This window comes from Nilaparvata lugens, chromosome 2 (assembly GCF_014356525.2).
Source record: "Nilaparvata lugens isolate BPH chromosome 2, ASM1435652v1, whole genome shotgun sequence".
In the NCBI taxonomy this organism is placed as follows: domain Eukaryota; kingdom Metazoa; phylum Arthropoda; class Insecta; order Hemiptera; family Delphacidae; genus Nilaparvata; species Nilaparvata lugens.
The window spans coordinates 60,271,057-60,284,718 of record NC_052505.1 but is presented as its reverse complement, the minus strand read 5'-3'; the positions used below and the strand labels follow the sequence as shown (position 1 = coordinate 60,284,718).

The 13,662-nt window shown below is 35.0% G+C and overlaps 1 protein-coding gene across 6 annotated transcripts in view; it reads right to left on the bottom strand.

Moving 5' to 3' along the window:
• LOC111044208 (Down syndrome cell adhesion molecule-like protein Dscam2) overlaps positions 1–13,662 on the bottom strand; it is a 327,413-nt gene that overhangs the window by 203,983 nt on the left and 109,768 nt on the right. For all 6 annotated transcript variants that reach the window (XR_005570601.1, XR_005570602.1, XM_039422275.1 and 3 more), the window contains exon 3: positions 580–751. Coding sequence is in view for 4 of the 6 variants with exons in the window: in XM_039422275.1 (XP_039278209.1) it covers positions 580–751 (172 nt within the window). In the remaining 2 variants the exon portion in view is untranslated. The remainder of the gene's footprint in view (positions 1–579; positions 752–13,662) is intronic.

Genomic DNA, 13,662 nt, shown 5'->3' with positions numbered 1-13,662 from the left:
GCCACCGATCAGATGCAGTGAGTGGAAAAGGTCTCGGCATTGAAATCCAAAACATACCCCATTGAATAATATGAATTAATATTTACTTTCAAATTATAGTAATATTCAAAGGTTCCAAACTCAAGTTCAGTGACCAAAGAGAATCAACAGTTTTCAGTCCAGACATTTTTATCTCAGTCAACTTTGTTGATGCATATTACATCTTTTGAACTTATCTCGACATAAGCCTACAGTTTGGGTGTGTGTGATATGGAAAGAGTGATTGGAGATTCGCAGTATTAATTGGTGCAGAATGAAATTAATGGTCATGTGTCTTATGAATTACGTAATACCTCGAATATTCCTCAAGTATTTTGAGAACTTCGTGATATGTGTAACTCGATATATGATAGAGGAACGATAGCTCTATCTACTCAGACCCCAGACCTGTTGCCCTGCCAAATGCAGGTAGAAATTGTATAATGTGGATCATGAGGGAACCAGAAGCGGAAGAAAGAGCTGTCTTCTTTTATACAGAAACGTAGTCAAGCAATACATCAATTAGTTGGTATGTACTGTATTTGTGTGAGTTGTTCTCACCGTAATCTGGGAATGTGAGTGACTTCCTTGTCGGTGTGGTCGAGCCAGCGGATGTCCGGCTGTGGCGTGCCTTGGGCGGAGCAGGACAAAGTTCCGCCACTAGAGTTGGTCAACTCCAGCCAGGGCGGCGGCTCATGCTGGAATATTGGACCTTGACCATGGCCAGCTACACCTGCCAACAAACAACAAACATTTTCCATTCAATCAAACGTCATTTTCTTACATAACGGATATCTAAATGGATAATTTTGGTTTAATTATATATTTGAACTCAGAATGTATGTTATATATAAGTAAGAAATATCTTGAATAAGAACAAATTGGAAGGGTGGCCGCTAGAGCTAACTCCTCTGAATATGATTCATTAGTATTGTAAAGTCGCTTCCCAGTTGTTCGGAGCCCACCAAAAACTGTAGGTGTATTCATCTCCCATTATCATCCGCCTCATCACCCACGCACAAGCCTAGAGCTCATACAAACATCACCCTCAACAAAAAAACTGAAAAAATTGACTTGTGTCAGCTTTTCCTATTGATAACATGAATGTTTCCCATTCAAAGAGTCTTGGTAGCTTGTAGTGAATCTCACAATAGTTGCTCCCATTCAACCATTTCTGTCAGTTCGATGTGAACGTCAAAATGATTGTGGTTCCCATTTGTCCAATATGCTGGCAGTTTCAAGTGAATCCTACTATAATGGTGGATCCAATTCTACAGAAATCTCATATTTGGAGGGAACAACGAGATGAAGACATCCATTCAACCAGTGGCCATTTACGAGATTTGTCCATTAGCGACGCTCACACATAATTCGAGTGTAGTCCAATTGCTGCGCTAAGCTCCTTTACAAGCTTTCAACAGATTAGCTGCTTTTAGCACATGACGGATTTCCTCAGATGAGCGTCAGTGTGCCTAGATGCTACAGCTGCTCTATTTCTCCTCCTTTTAATCACTCTCTGTCTCTGTCCTGTCTCAGTGGATTCTCTTGAGTCATTGTTCACTCGTAGACCTCAGCTACGAGCAATCGGCACCACATTGGGATGGTCACCACTTTATTTCAGTTTGGTGTTTTGACAATTACCTTTCGGGTACTCTAAAATTGTTTGCTCAGGCATCTTCTGATGAAATATACAAATACAGTACTCTAATCATAATATATGGTTCTGATAAGAGGGACTATATCGAATAATAAGCAAGAAGAGGAAATCGATCTTTATGATTCGAAGCCGAGAGGCTTGTAAAATGTCGAACATAATTTCATAAAGAGAAAAGATATTCAAGACTTATATAACAATATTTATGACAATATTTATTAAGAGAAAATTAATTTGGCAATGAAGAAATAACTGACACGAGTATCTGTTAAAAAGATAATCAGATTGACTAAAAATAATACCGTTTTTATTATTAGAATGTTCAGAGCTTTGAATAGTGAATTCCCTTCCAAATTTCACTCCATCAACTAGCACAGTTGAAGCTCTTTTAAATTTCTGAGAAAATTTTCATGATAATTGGTCGAAGTGATTTTATTGTTCGTCTACTCTAAATACTTCTAAAGTTTTTCCAATCCATAAAATCATCGGACACCCAAGAACTCCAATAATACAGTTTTTTTTCTAAAAGAAACCATTGAGAATCTTTCCAACTTCATAAAGTTGATTTTATCTGGCAAACTGAGTTTCAGCTTTTTTCTTCTCCGGTGAAAGTTGTAGCTGAGTTTTGCGAACTTCTAAGATCCATCGATGACTTTTCTTTTCCGAATCTTTTTGGTGTTGTAGCCTGTAGCCGACTTCCTAAATCATTCATACCTCCCCACACAGAGTTGATGATCAAATCCTATCAATAATGATATATTATCTAGAAATATGGTGTTGAAGAAGTAAGTCATACTTGAAAATGTGTTTTATTCGATTGCTTCCTTCAAAAACGTTTGATTGATGTTATTTTCCTGGATAGAACTATCATAAAAAAATTGTATAATTTCTCCAATTATAATCAATTTGAATAATTTCCATGAATAGTAGAGAAAATGAATTTCTCTTCGGTGTGGCCAGTAGCTTATAAATTATTTCAGAATTCATATTGATAAGTTAGAAGTGATAAGTTTATTTCAAAATTCATCTTCCAAAATATTCAAATTCTTCATTTTTTCACCATTGTGAGAGTTAGAACTGATTTTGCTAATACACTTCTCATAATACCAAACTAAAAGTTCATATTTCTCGATGAAAACTATTGGAACACTCAATCAATCAATCAATTCAGTGTCAAGATAAAAATGAAATAATAATTTGCATTAATCAGTTGGGAAAGCCTTGTATTGGAGAATATATGGGCTAATTGAAATTCAACACTACTTACAAATGCAATACTTTATTGAAATCCGCACCATCCTTCTCTCTGATATTAATTGATATCTGGTTGAAGAACTTAGCTCCCATGTAGGAGGGACGTTTTTCAAAAAATTGTCTTTTGTGTTGCTGAAGTGCATAAGTTCTTCTTGAGATTGTATGATATTGATGGTAAACATATATATTCTTCATTCTTGAATTTTAGAGTAAGGATACCATAAACGATCAAGATGTTGAGGCTTAAAAATTTCTCTCGTACAGAATCTCTAAAACCTAACCCTAAGATTATTATTACTGATTTTTTCTTCAATATAAATATTTTTTCAAGCTTTCAAGAGATGTTTCTCCATAGCGACCTATTCCAAAAGAAAGGTGAGAATGAATGCTGCCAAAGTATGGTTCTCAGTTTTGTCTGGCTTCAATAATTGGGCAATACCCTGGGTGAATAGAGGCTAGAGTTCAACTTCTTCAATACACCATCCAAGTGGATACACTCTTGCATATACTTATTTATTCATATTTCATAAAGAGAAAAGATATTCAAGACTTATATAACAATATATAACAATATTTATTAAGAGAAAATTAATTTGGCAATGAAGAAATAACTGACACGAGTATCTGTTAAAAAGATAATCAGATTGACTAAAAATAATACCGTTTTTATTATTAGAATGTTCAGAGCTTTGAATAGTGAATTCCCTTTCAAATTTCACTCCATCAACTAGCACAGTTGAAGCTCTTTTAAATTTCTGAGAAAATTTTCATGATAATTGGTCGAAGTGATTTTATTGTTCGTCTACTCTAAATACTTCTAAAGTTTTTCCAATCCATAAAATCATCGGACACCCAAGAACTCCAATAATACAGTTTTTTTCTAAAAGAAACCATTGAGAATCTTTCCAACTTCATAAAGTTTATTTTATCAGGCAAACTGAGTTTCAGCTTTTTTCTTCTCCGGTGGAAGTTGTAGCTGAGTTTTCAGAACTTCTAAGATCCATCGATGACTTTTCTTTTCCGAATCTTTTTGGTGTTGTAGCCTGTAGCCGACTTCCTAAATCATTCATACCTCCCCACACAGAGTTGATGATCAAATCCTGTCTTAATGATATATTATCTAGAAATATGGTGTTGAAGAAGTAAGTCATACTTGAAAATGTGTGAAATATCTTCCAAAATATTCAAATTCTTTATTTTTTCACCATTGTGAGAGTTAGAACTTATTTTGCTAATACACTTCTCATAATACCAAACTAAAAGTTCATATTTCTCTATGAAAACTATTGGAACACTCAATCAATCAATCGATTCAGTGTCAAGATAAAAATGAGATAATAATTTGCAATAATCACTTGGGAAAGCCTTGTATTGGAGAATATATGGGCTGAAATTCAACACTTACAAATGCAATACTTTATTGAAATCCGCACCATCCTTCTCTCTGATATTAATTGATATCTGGTTGAAGAACGTAGCTCCCATGTAGGAGGGACGTTTTTCAAAAAATTGTCTTTTGTGTAGCTGAAGTGCATAAGTTCTTCTTGAGATTGTATGATATTGATGGTAAACATATTCTTCATTCTTGAATTTTAGAGTAAGGATACCATAAACGACCAAGATGTTGAGGCTTAAAAATTTCTCTCGTACAGAATCTCTAAAACCTAACCCTAAGATTATTATTACTGATTTTTTCTTCAATATAAATATTTTTTCAAGCTCTCAAGAGATGTTTCTCCATAGCGACCTATTCCAAAAGAAAGGTGAGAATGAATGCTGCCAAAGTATGGTTCTCAGTTTTGTCTGGCTTCAATAATTGGGCAATACCCTGGGTGAATAGAGGCTAGAGTTCAACTTCTTCAATACACCATCCAAGTGGATACACTCTTGCATATACATATTTATTCATATTTCATAAAGTAGCTGATGGAATATGTAGACAATCCATACTGAAATTATTCTGCTTATCCACAAATTCCATTCCTTCCAAAACTAGGCTAGTTAATTAAATTTATAAGTTTTTCCATAAAAAAATTTAGAAGTCGAATCTAGATTATCCTGTGAGTAATTGTGAGTAATTTTGTCAGGTGAAACAAAACAACATATAACTAGCAAAAATCTCACGAAAACTAACTTAGAAAAAGGAACATTTTAAAGAAAAATAAAATTAACAAAAGTTCAACTCTTTGCTGAAAATACACCAAACTTACGTACGTTAATATTGAACCCCATTGTAACATTCAACCCCATTGTTATATTAACGTACGTTAATGCAACACTGGGGTTATTATTATGAGGTACACCTCAGAGCAAACAGATTTCATTGCTGACTGAGTAGTATCACATTGACAGTCAGTGTCAATGGGGCAAATATATCAGAATAATGCAAATTGAAATTATGTAGATGTGAAATATCCCATTTCTTTTCTATGAGAATGAACTCAAATAAAAATGGTTGTGGTGTAGTACACCCTAGTGTTATATTTGAAGGGTAACTATCGCCATAGGAAAAGTATTATGAGAGAATGAATGAATAACAGAGTAACTACAATTGCAACTGCAGCAATTGTATTGAAAAAAATTGTATTGTGGTGAATGGAATAACAACTAACGATTCTATTCCATTATCATTGATGGTTGATTGTTTATGAATGAATATTGGGTAGGGATGTCAATCCTGGGATCCCGGTCCATTTTTGATACTCAACAATCCCGGGATTTTTTTGCGTCAGTCCCGGGATTTTCAGGATTAGAAAACTTGAAATTGTGAATAGAATTTTTCCAAAAACAATTCAATATAGAATCCATTTACGGTGATGAAGATGAGCTTTGCATGACTAATTTATTGTTCTAAGTGTTTGACTAATTTATTCTACAGGCACAGCCTACAGTTGCATAATAATACATGATATACTGTACTTTGTATTGGCTGAATAGAATCCGCATTATCGGTTCGCATCACTCGCAGAATGGTTGTTATGCCTCTACTGTTTACACAGCACCACAATTACCAGTCTAGACCAGTGAGGATAGAATGTGATTACATTCTATTAAATCACAATCTATGTGAATGTAATCACATTATATACTCTGTGGTCTAGACCAGTGAGTATAGAATGTAACATTCTAGAATGCAACATTCTATACTCACTAGTCTAGACGGCACAATATTTGAAATAGTGCTGATGTCAATTCCCCTGGAATGCACTCAGAACTTTGAAAAGACTTCAGAAATCAGAAATAAATAAGCACCATCTATTCACTCTCTGTCTAATTATTCCTCTTCTCTTCCTCTATCATAAGTGGAATATCAAGTTGGAGTAAATATAGTTGGCTCTACGAAATTTCATTTTGTAGTGGTTCAGCTTTTGAAAAAAGTTACTCCTAATCTTGAAAACATTTATAGAAATAGATTGTTCAGTTTTAATATTTTTCCCAAGTATTTTTCCATTTCAATAATATCCTCTCCCTCTATAATGAGCCCTTTTTTATCTCAACTCACTGTTACTGAACATGTAATTGAGGAGGAACAATTGGTTAAAAATGTATGAACCTGATTTTTGCCAATCCCGGGATCAGTCCCGGGATTGATATTGGATAATCCCGAAATACCGGGATTGGAAATCAGTCCCGGATTGACATCCCTAATATCGGGGCACCGAGCTTCGCTTGTTATTTTCATTATTTTATTGATAAACAGAACCATGGCTTACTTTAGATAGTCATGGCTTACTCTATCTATAGTAGGCTGTGACAGAACACAGAATTCTCTGAAATGATCGTGTTTATATTTTACAGCTGGCTATAAGTCAGCTTATGAATTTCGGGGATGCGATATTTTGATTTTCCACAGAATCACTCGCTCACTTTTTACTATCCACAGACGACGAAAGTTCCAGCTGTTTCAGCCAAGGATTATCCTTTTAATGTCGTTCAGCAACTTTTCTCAAGGATGAGACCTGGTGTAATCGAATTTTTTGACCGAGCGAAGTGAGGTCTAAGATTCAAGTCGACGGTTTTGCATTTCTCTTTATGTTTATATTTTTGTATATATTTATGTTCCGCATTTACAGCGAAACGCAGATTTTCATGAAATTTGACAGGTATGTTCCTTTTTGAATTTCGCGTCGAAGTATACATACGGTTTTTTGAAGTTTTGCATTTTAAGGATAATACAAAAGGAAAAGGAGTCTTCTTTGAACGCCAATATTACCGTCAAAATCAGACTAGAATATTATTCATCATAAATCAGCTGTCTAGTGGACTATAATACTACCCGTTCAAAAACATCGAACATCTTGAAAATGTATGTTTCCATCAACGTTGCAGACAGTTGCAGCCAGACCTGATAACAGCGCCCACACTCACATTCCGGGACGACACGTAACGGTACGATAGGACAGTAAGCTCTATGTTCATTTAGAAATTTTTTCTAGACATTTTAAATTGATAAATTATTTATTAATTTTTGAGAAAACATAACAACAGGTCAATGTAACTTACTGAGCGCGAGGTCTACTGTTCACAGAGCTACTAGTATATATGATATTTTATACTTACTGATTTGGACTTTTTAGAGTAAAAATTTAGCCCAACATTTACAACAATATAATATGAAGTTTTCACTTGAGCATTACTTTTAATATTCTACTAAGCAAAAAATGACTGTTATCACTTCCATTATCCACAGACGACGAAAGTCTCAGCTTTTTTTCCAAGAATGAATTATCCTTTTAATGTCGTTCAGCAAGTTTTCCTAGGGATGAGACCTAGTGCAATCGAATTTTCATATCATAAACCTACTATGTTCCAAATTTCGTGAAAATCGTTAGAACCGTTTTCGAGATCCGCTGAACATAAATAACCAGATAACCAGATATAAAAATATAAACAGATATACAGAAATTGCTCACTTAATATAATAGGATTTCTATATGAATCTGGCAAGATTTTTGTAACATATCTGATTTTTCTGTTTGAAAAAGGAATGCTATTATTCTTAAGAAATACGAAAATACTTTGAATAGATAAAATGATCATGTAACAGAAATTGTACTCGCTAATCAGTTTTCGTGCAAACACTCTCAGAGTGAATTGATCAATTCACAGAAATAGTTGGTATCTAAGTACTTCATCATCTCACTTACTACTTATTACACCTCCCCTCAGTCAATCCATTGATGAACTCTCGCTATGTTTCTATATTTCCCCCTTCATATTCATTCTGACGCCTGCACCATTAAGTGGCCCTCTTTTCCACAGCTGAATTCATCCGCGCCGGTGACGAACGTTCACTCCACGGCTGGAAACTGGAAAATTGCTGTCTGAATGAGAAAGGCCGGAAAAAACTCTCAACTGAAAGTAGTTTTCGGCAGCCTCGCTTCTGTGAGATTCATTTTGAACTGTCAGAATTCCTTGTATGAATAACATCAATGCTTCTAATCCAACCAATTCTGACAGTTTGAAGTGGATCGCAGCCTTACCAGAGGGGTTGAAAACGATTCCCCTCCTTGTCAAAACGGCTCCCCTCCTCAGAAAAGGAGAAACTCTCTTCTCCTTGCTCATCAGACACATCTCGTTGCAAGTTCATAATTTCCATGGCATTATTGCTCGTTGAAATGACTCCCAGTGAGTACAAAAGTAGAATTCCGTGTGCTTCTACAGTGGCTGGTTGCTTCCAATGAACTTGTTTTGAAAAGGTGGGCTACGCGATGTGCGTCTCTATTCAAACTGTCAACAATGATTGTATGGGAAACGTTGGTGGGTGATTTTAATAGAGAATACTGACGACTCAAAGTGAATCCTGCTCTGATTGTTCATTTCTTGACAATAATACATTCGAATGCAAATACGTTCTCCATTCCATTTAATACGTTGTTGAGTGGAGTTGATTGACAGAGCGCATTATGCACGTATTACTGCGCGAAATACTCTCATTAAAAAGAGTGACGCATATGACACCCTGCAATGAAATGCAGTTCAAATGTGTTGGGCTCATTTTTCGAAATCAATCTGCATCACAATTCAAATTAGAAGTGTATGGAGGAGTATGCGATGGTTGATTCTTTTCTAATAAAGGGTTCAATGCTTAATTATGGTATCCTCCAATATCCAGGGAGTGTAATATTGATATTATTGGCCAAGGTGAAATAAAAGGAGAAAGAACTACAAGAATAAGAGAGGAAAAAATTAGAAGAGAGAGAAGAAATAAGAAAAATATGGGAGATTGCTACTTAAAATACAAACAATAAGATATAGAAGAAAAATGATACATGAATATTTTCAATTGTATTGAATCATACCGTTTATTGATCATGAGTGTAGCCATTATTCAATTAATTATAATGATAATAATTATTATTATACTTGAATTTTGAAAAATTCAAGTTAAAAAAAAACTCCAAAAATTCAAGTTTTAAAAAACTCCATAAGTGTTTTTTTTAAATTCAAGTTTAATTTCATAGTGAAAAAGTATGGATATGAAACAGAATTATTATTATCATCATATATCTCACTTCACGCCCACAGAGAATACAGTATTAAAAAAGTAAAATAAATTTTTTTTAAATCATAAAACTTTTAGCATAGCGAACTTTAGTATAACGCTTTCAACGCATCAATCAATAGGTGCCTCGATCTGTGAACCTGCGATTCAACAATGGATCTCTGCGTTGTGTGAGTGCTATCTTTGGATAATGGCAGGCGTTTATCCAGGAAGGATGATGCGAAATAGGAATGGTTTTCTTCATCCCAAACAGAGAAGTATCAAATATCGCTTGGAGCTCTCACAGCATTCGATACATTACTCACTGTCACGCAGCTCTTTCATCATGCCAAATTCACTTCTCTGCCGAAAGTATTTCTCTCAGATTCAGCCCGCCAAAGTAGCTCACACATCCTTTTGTCATCATTGTTATGTTCTTCCTATCTTAGAGAAGTTTCTCATGCTATATTAGACCGATTGCTTGTTCTGAGAACAAAAATCATAGGGCCCATGACTTTTAAGAATATTGCCAGTCCACAGTGTAATGTAATTTTTTCGAATCCAAATGAAACCAGTTTTTTCGAAACCAGGTTTTTAAGAACGCTATCAAAGATATTAAACATGGAAAATTGGTACTAGTGTGAGGAGTCACATCTATAGAATTTGTAGGAAAATGATTGTATAATAACTCTATGCTATTTTGAAAGCTTCATATAAACATTTCTCAGTATCATCACTTCATTTTTCTGCAGAAAAGAAGTTTTTTGTGTATCATTAATAACTTGTGTATATCACTGAGGTTCGAATGAAGGCGACGCGACTGCTTCCAACATTCATTCGAAGTTAAAAACTCATCATCGCTTAAGTTAAATATAATCGCCAATTTTACCATCGCCGTCATGTGAATTGTGGTGTGCAACAGGCATTACTCTAGGTTTCTTACGCTCACTCAGCATGGTAGACACAGCTCACCGATTCACAAACAAAGTTTATTGAAATTCAAGTTCCACAGCAATCTTACTATACACCCCACCATATAGTACTGCAATGCAAAGTATAGAATGCTATTGAGAATTGAATGTCTAGTTCCTCACGCTTACTCTTCATAGAGAGATTATAGCTGCTGCTTTCACGTTTTTCCTAGAAGGATATAATTGCGGCATCTCTCTCAGTCCTCTAACGTGTATCATGGGGAACATGAAAGAGGAATGGCTTATCAAAATCCAGTTCACATCATTCTCTTAGTGATATGAAATTCATTCTCTTTGAGTAAATCTATTCTGATAGTGTGTGACAAGTGAGTGGAAATTGAATGTTGTATTCTACGTCAAGCATAGTAATTGTTCTGTATTTTGAACATTGTTTGTTGTTTGCGGAAAGCAATTTGGTGTGATGCGTGTGCTATGTGAGAATGACAAAGAAATGTTCATTGGCTGAGCATCAATCAGCATCAGATGAGAGTGATCGACTAACAGCTATTCACCAACAGCTGGGTGTCAACCCGCGTTTCGTGTGAATCGATGGGTAATAACAACAGAGCTCTGCCGACGAATTTATCTGGCATGATGGAGCAATCTATCATGGTGAGAATGTCAGTGGCGCATTTCTTTTGCGGAAATGGAAATGCTGTAAATTGTCGACGAACTCTGACAGGCTGATGCTGATGCTGATGCGTTGGTTGCGTTTTTCATATTCGAGTTCGATTTGCTTTGTGGCCTCCGAAAAAAGCCGTGTGCATTTTGCCTCACCAAACGAGTTTCACGTTTCACCAAAAATAATAATTGGCATGATTATATATTTTTTCGGCTGATCAATAGATTTATTGGTTTGATCAGCCATGCGAGCGTGGAGCTTTTCATCGCTTCTGGTGGAATTCATTCAGTTTCTATAATGGAATCCTACTGCGTCCGAAAATATAGAGTTAACGAATCTTCAATGGAATAATGATTGATTCTCTTACATAAAAAGAGAAGCTTCGGTACAAATTTTCAAAAAAGCAATATAATAAAAATAAACTGCGTAATCGTTTGTTCAATAGCAGTTCATCTCAAGTCCAACTTAATCTGGAATCAAATCACCAAATCAAACGTAATTAAGTCACAGTTATTATAATGAGTGAAAATCAACCAAAAAATGTAATAAAATCAAGTCATATTCATTACAAATGGATCAGGAAAGGATTTAAACTCAAAATCAACTAATATTGAGAATACATATATCTCAGTAATTGAAATGTATTTATTATGTATCTCAGTGTGGAGTGCAAATGATAGTATTAACACCTACATATTATGCGGAAATGTTGATCGCATAGCGATAATGCAATATAAATACAACACTAGCTTGCCAGGCGAACTTCGTACCGCCAAAAAGTCAATGTATCTCATGTCACACTTGACTTTATTTGGTGAATCATTAAATTTATCTGACAATCAATATTCATTTGAATATCAATACAGACTTAGTCATGCAGAATTATTCATTCCAAAACATATTCTTCTCAATCAATTGGTAGTAATATCTATCAGTAAAGTGTTGAATTTAGGTTAAATCAGTGTTTCAAGGATGAATTTATTGTTTTCATAGTTGTTGATTATCAATAGATGGTCCAGGAAATATACGATGTACGATGAATTACACAAAATTCCATGTTCTTTCCATCTTCCATTTAATGTTTTTTACTGTTTTAATACCAGTACACAATTTATCACAGGGTGACGAGTTTATTACAGCTGATAACTTTAGATGCTAATAATCATATTATCATAATATTATCTTGAATCATGATCATCTTTCCGTTCTTCGGTAGACGTTCGGCCGAAAATTTCCAATACATAGGTTAATGGATTACTAAATAATAATTTATTAGCCCTCCTATTAAAATTTCTGGTCAGAAATCATCTCCAATATTCACACAACATATTCCCAAAGTTTCATGCCGTTCTGTCAAGTAGTTTTCAAGTCTATAGGGAACAAACAAACAAACACACACACAAACAGACATTCATTTTTATATATTTATATAGATAGGCGACATACCATTCCCACACAGACGTATAGATCTGTGGATCACAATCATGACGTTCAATTTTTATCCAAATCTATAACATCTTTAACAATAATGTGATCCACACACTTATTCTAAAGTTATTCGTAGATCTGTTGTTCCATGATCTAGAGATATTAGTGGATTTGATCTATAGATCCGACACAAGTCATTAAAAATATGGCAAACAGACTACCAGGCTGCCATCCAAGCTTTAGAATCGACATTGAAATTTATATGACATTCTATAGATTACGGCGTTGGAATAAACGGAGTTCTTGATAAGATTCGTGATCTTATACGAAGCGATAAAGTGGCTGGGGTGTAGGAAGACAATGGAGAGCCACAGGTACTTGCATGTTGGACGCTGCTGCCATGAAGGGTGTTGACGTCATATCATAGAGCTACTCAAGTCTAGAGCGGCTTTTATCTCTAGGAATGTCTTTCAGAGGCTGTCATGGAATCTTTCAACGCTGAAACTCATGTCAGCCGCCTATTGTCAGTGCAGCATTGCTCAGCCATCACTCGCTTCTCCATCTTCTCTTGCAGAGTGCTATTATCATCGTCATCAAAGTTGTTGGTTTATGAGCGTTAACTCCTGATATCCTGACCTGGATTCACGTCTTAAACTGAAAATATTCTGCATCCAGATAACAAAATGGATCGTGATTTACACCGAGTATTCCATTATCCAAGTGATATTAAGATTCCATTAATACAGTAACCCAAAATATTTCATTTTTCTTCAACAGAACAAAAATAATATTACCATTTACTATCTATTACTAACAATAATTGTATTCTTCTGTATCAACAGAATGTTTGAAATGAATGTAGGAGTTTCAACTCCTAATGATAGTAGGTATATGTTTATGTTTATGTTTATGCGACTGTGACCGACGATCGAGGAAGAACACCATTTATATTTATTGTTTTCACACTTTGGTAGGACTCTGATGTGTAGTTATAAGAATAATGGTATTCTTTTTCGGTCGTCGGCCGCTTTACCTTCACGGTCATTCTAGCGCTCAGTTACAGTGTCTTTCTAATGGTTGCTCTAGTGGTTGCGTCGGAAATATTGCACTCAAATGCACACTGATGCCAACAACTAAAACTGAGATATTTTCCACTTGGCATAATATTATTTGAAACTGTATACTTTATGTAAGAAATATAATCACGGATTGAAGCTTCGATGTCTATTTA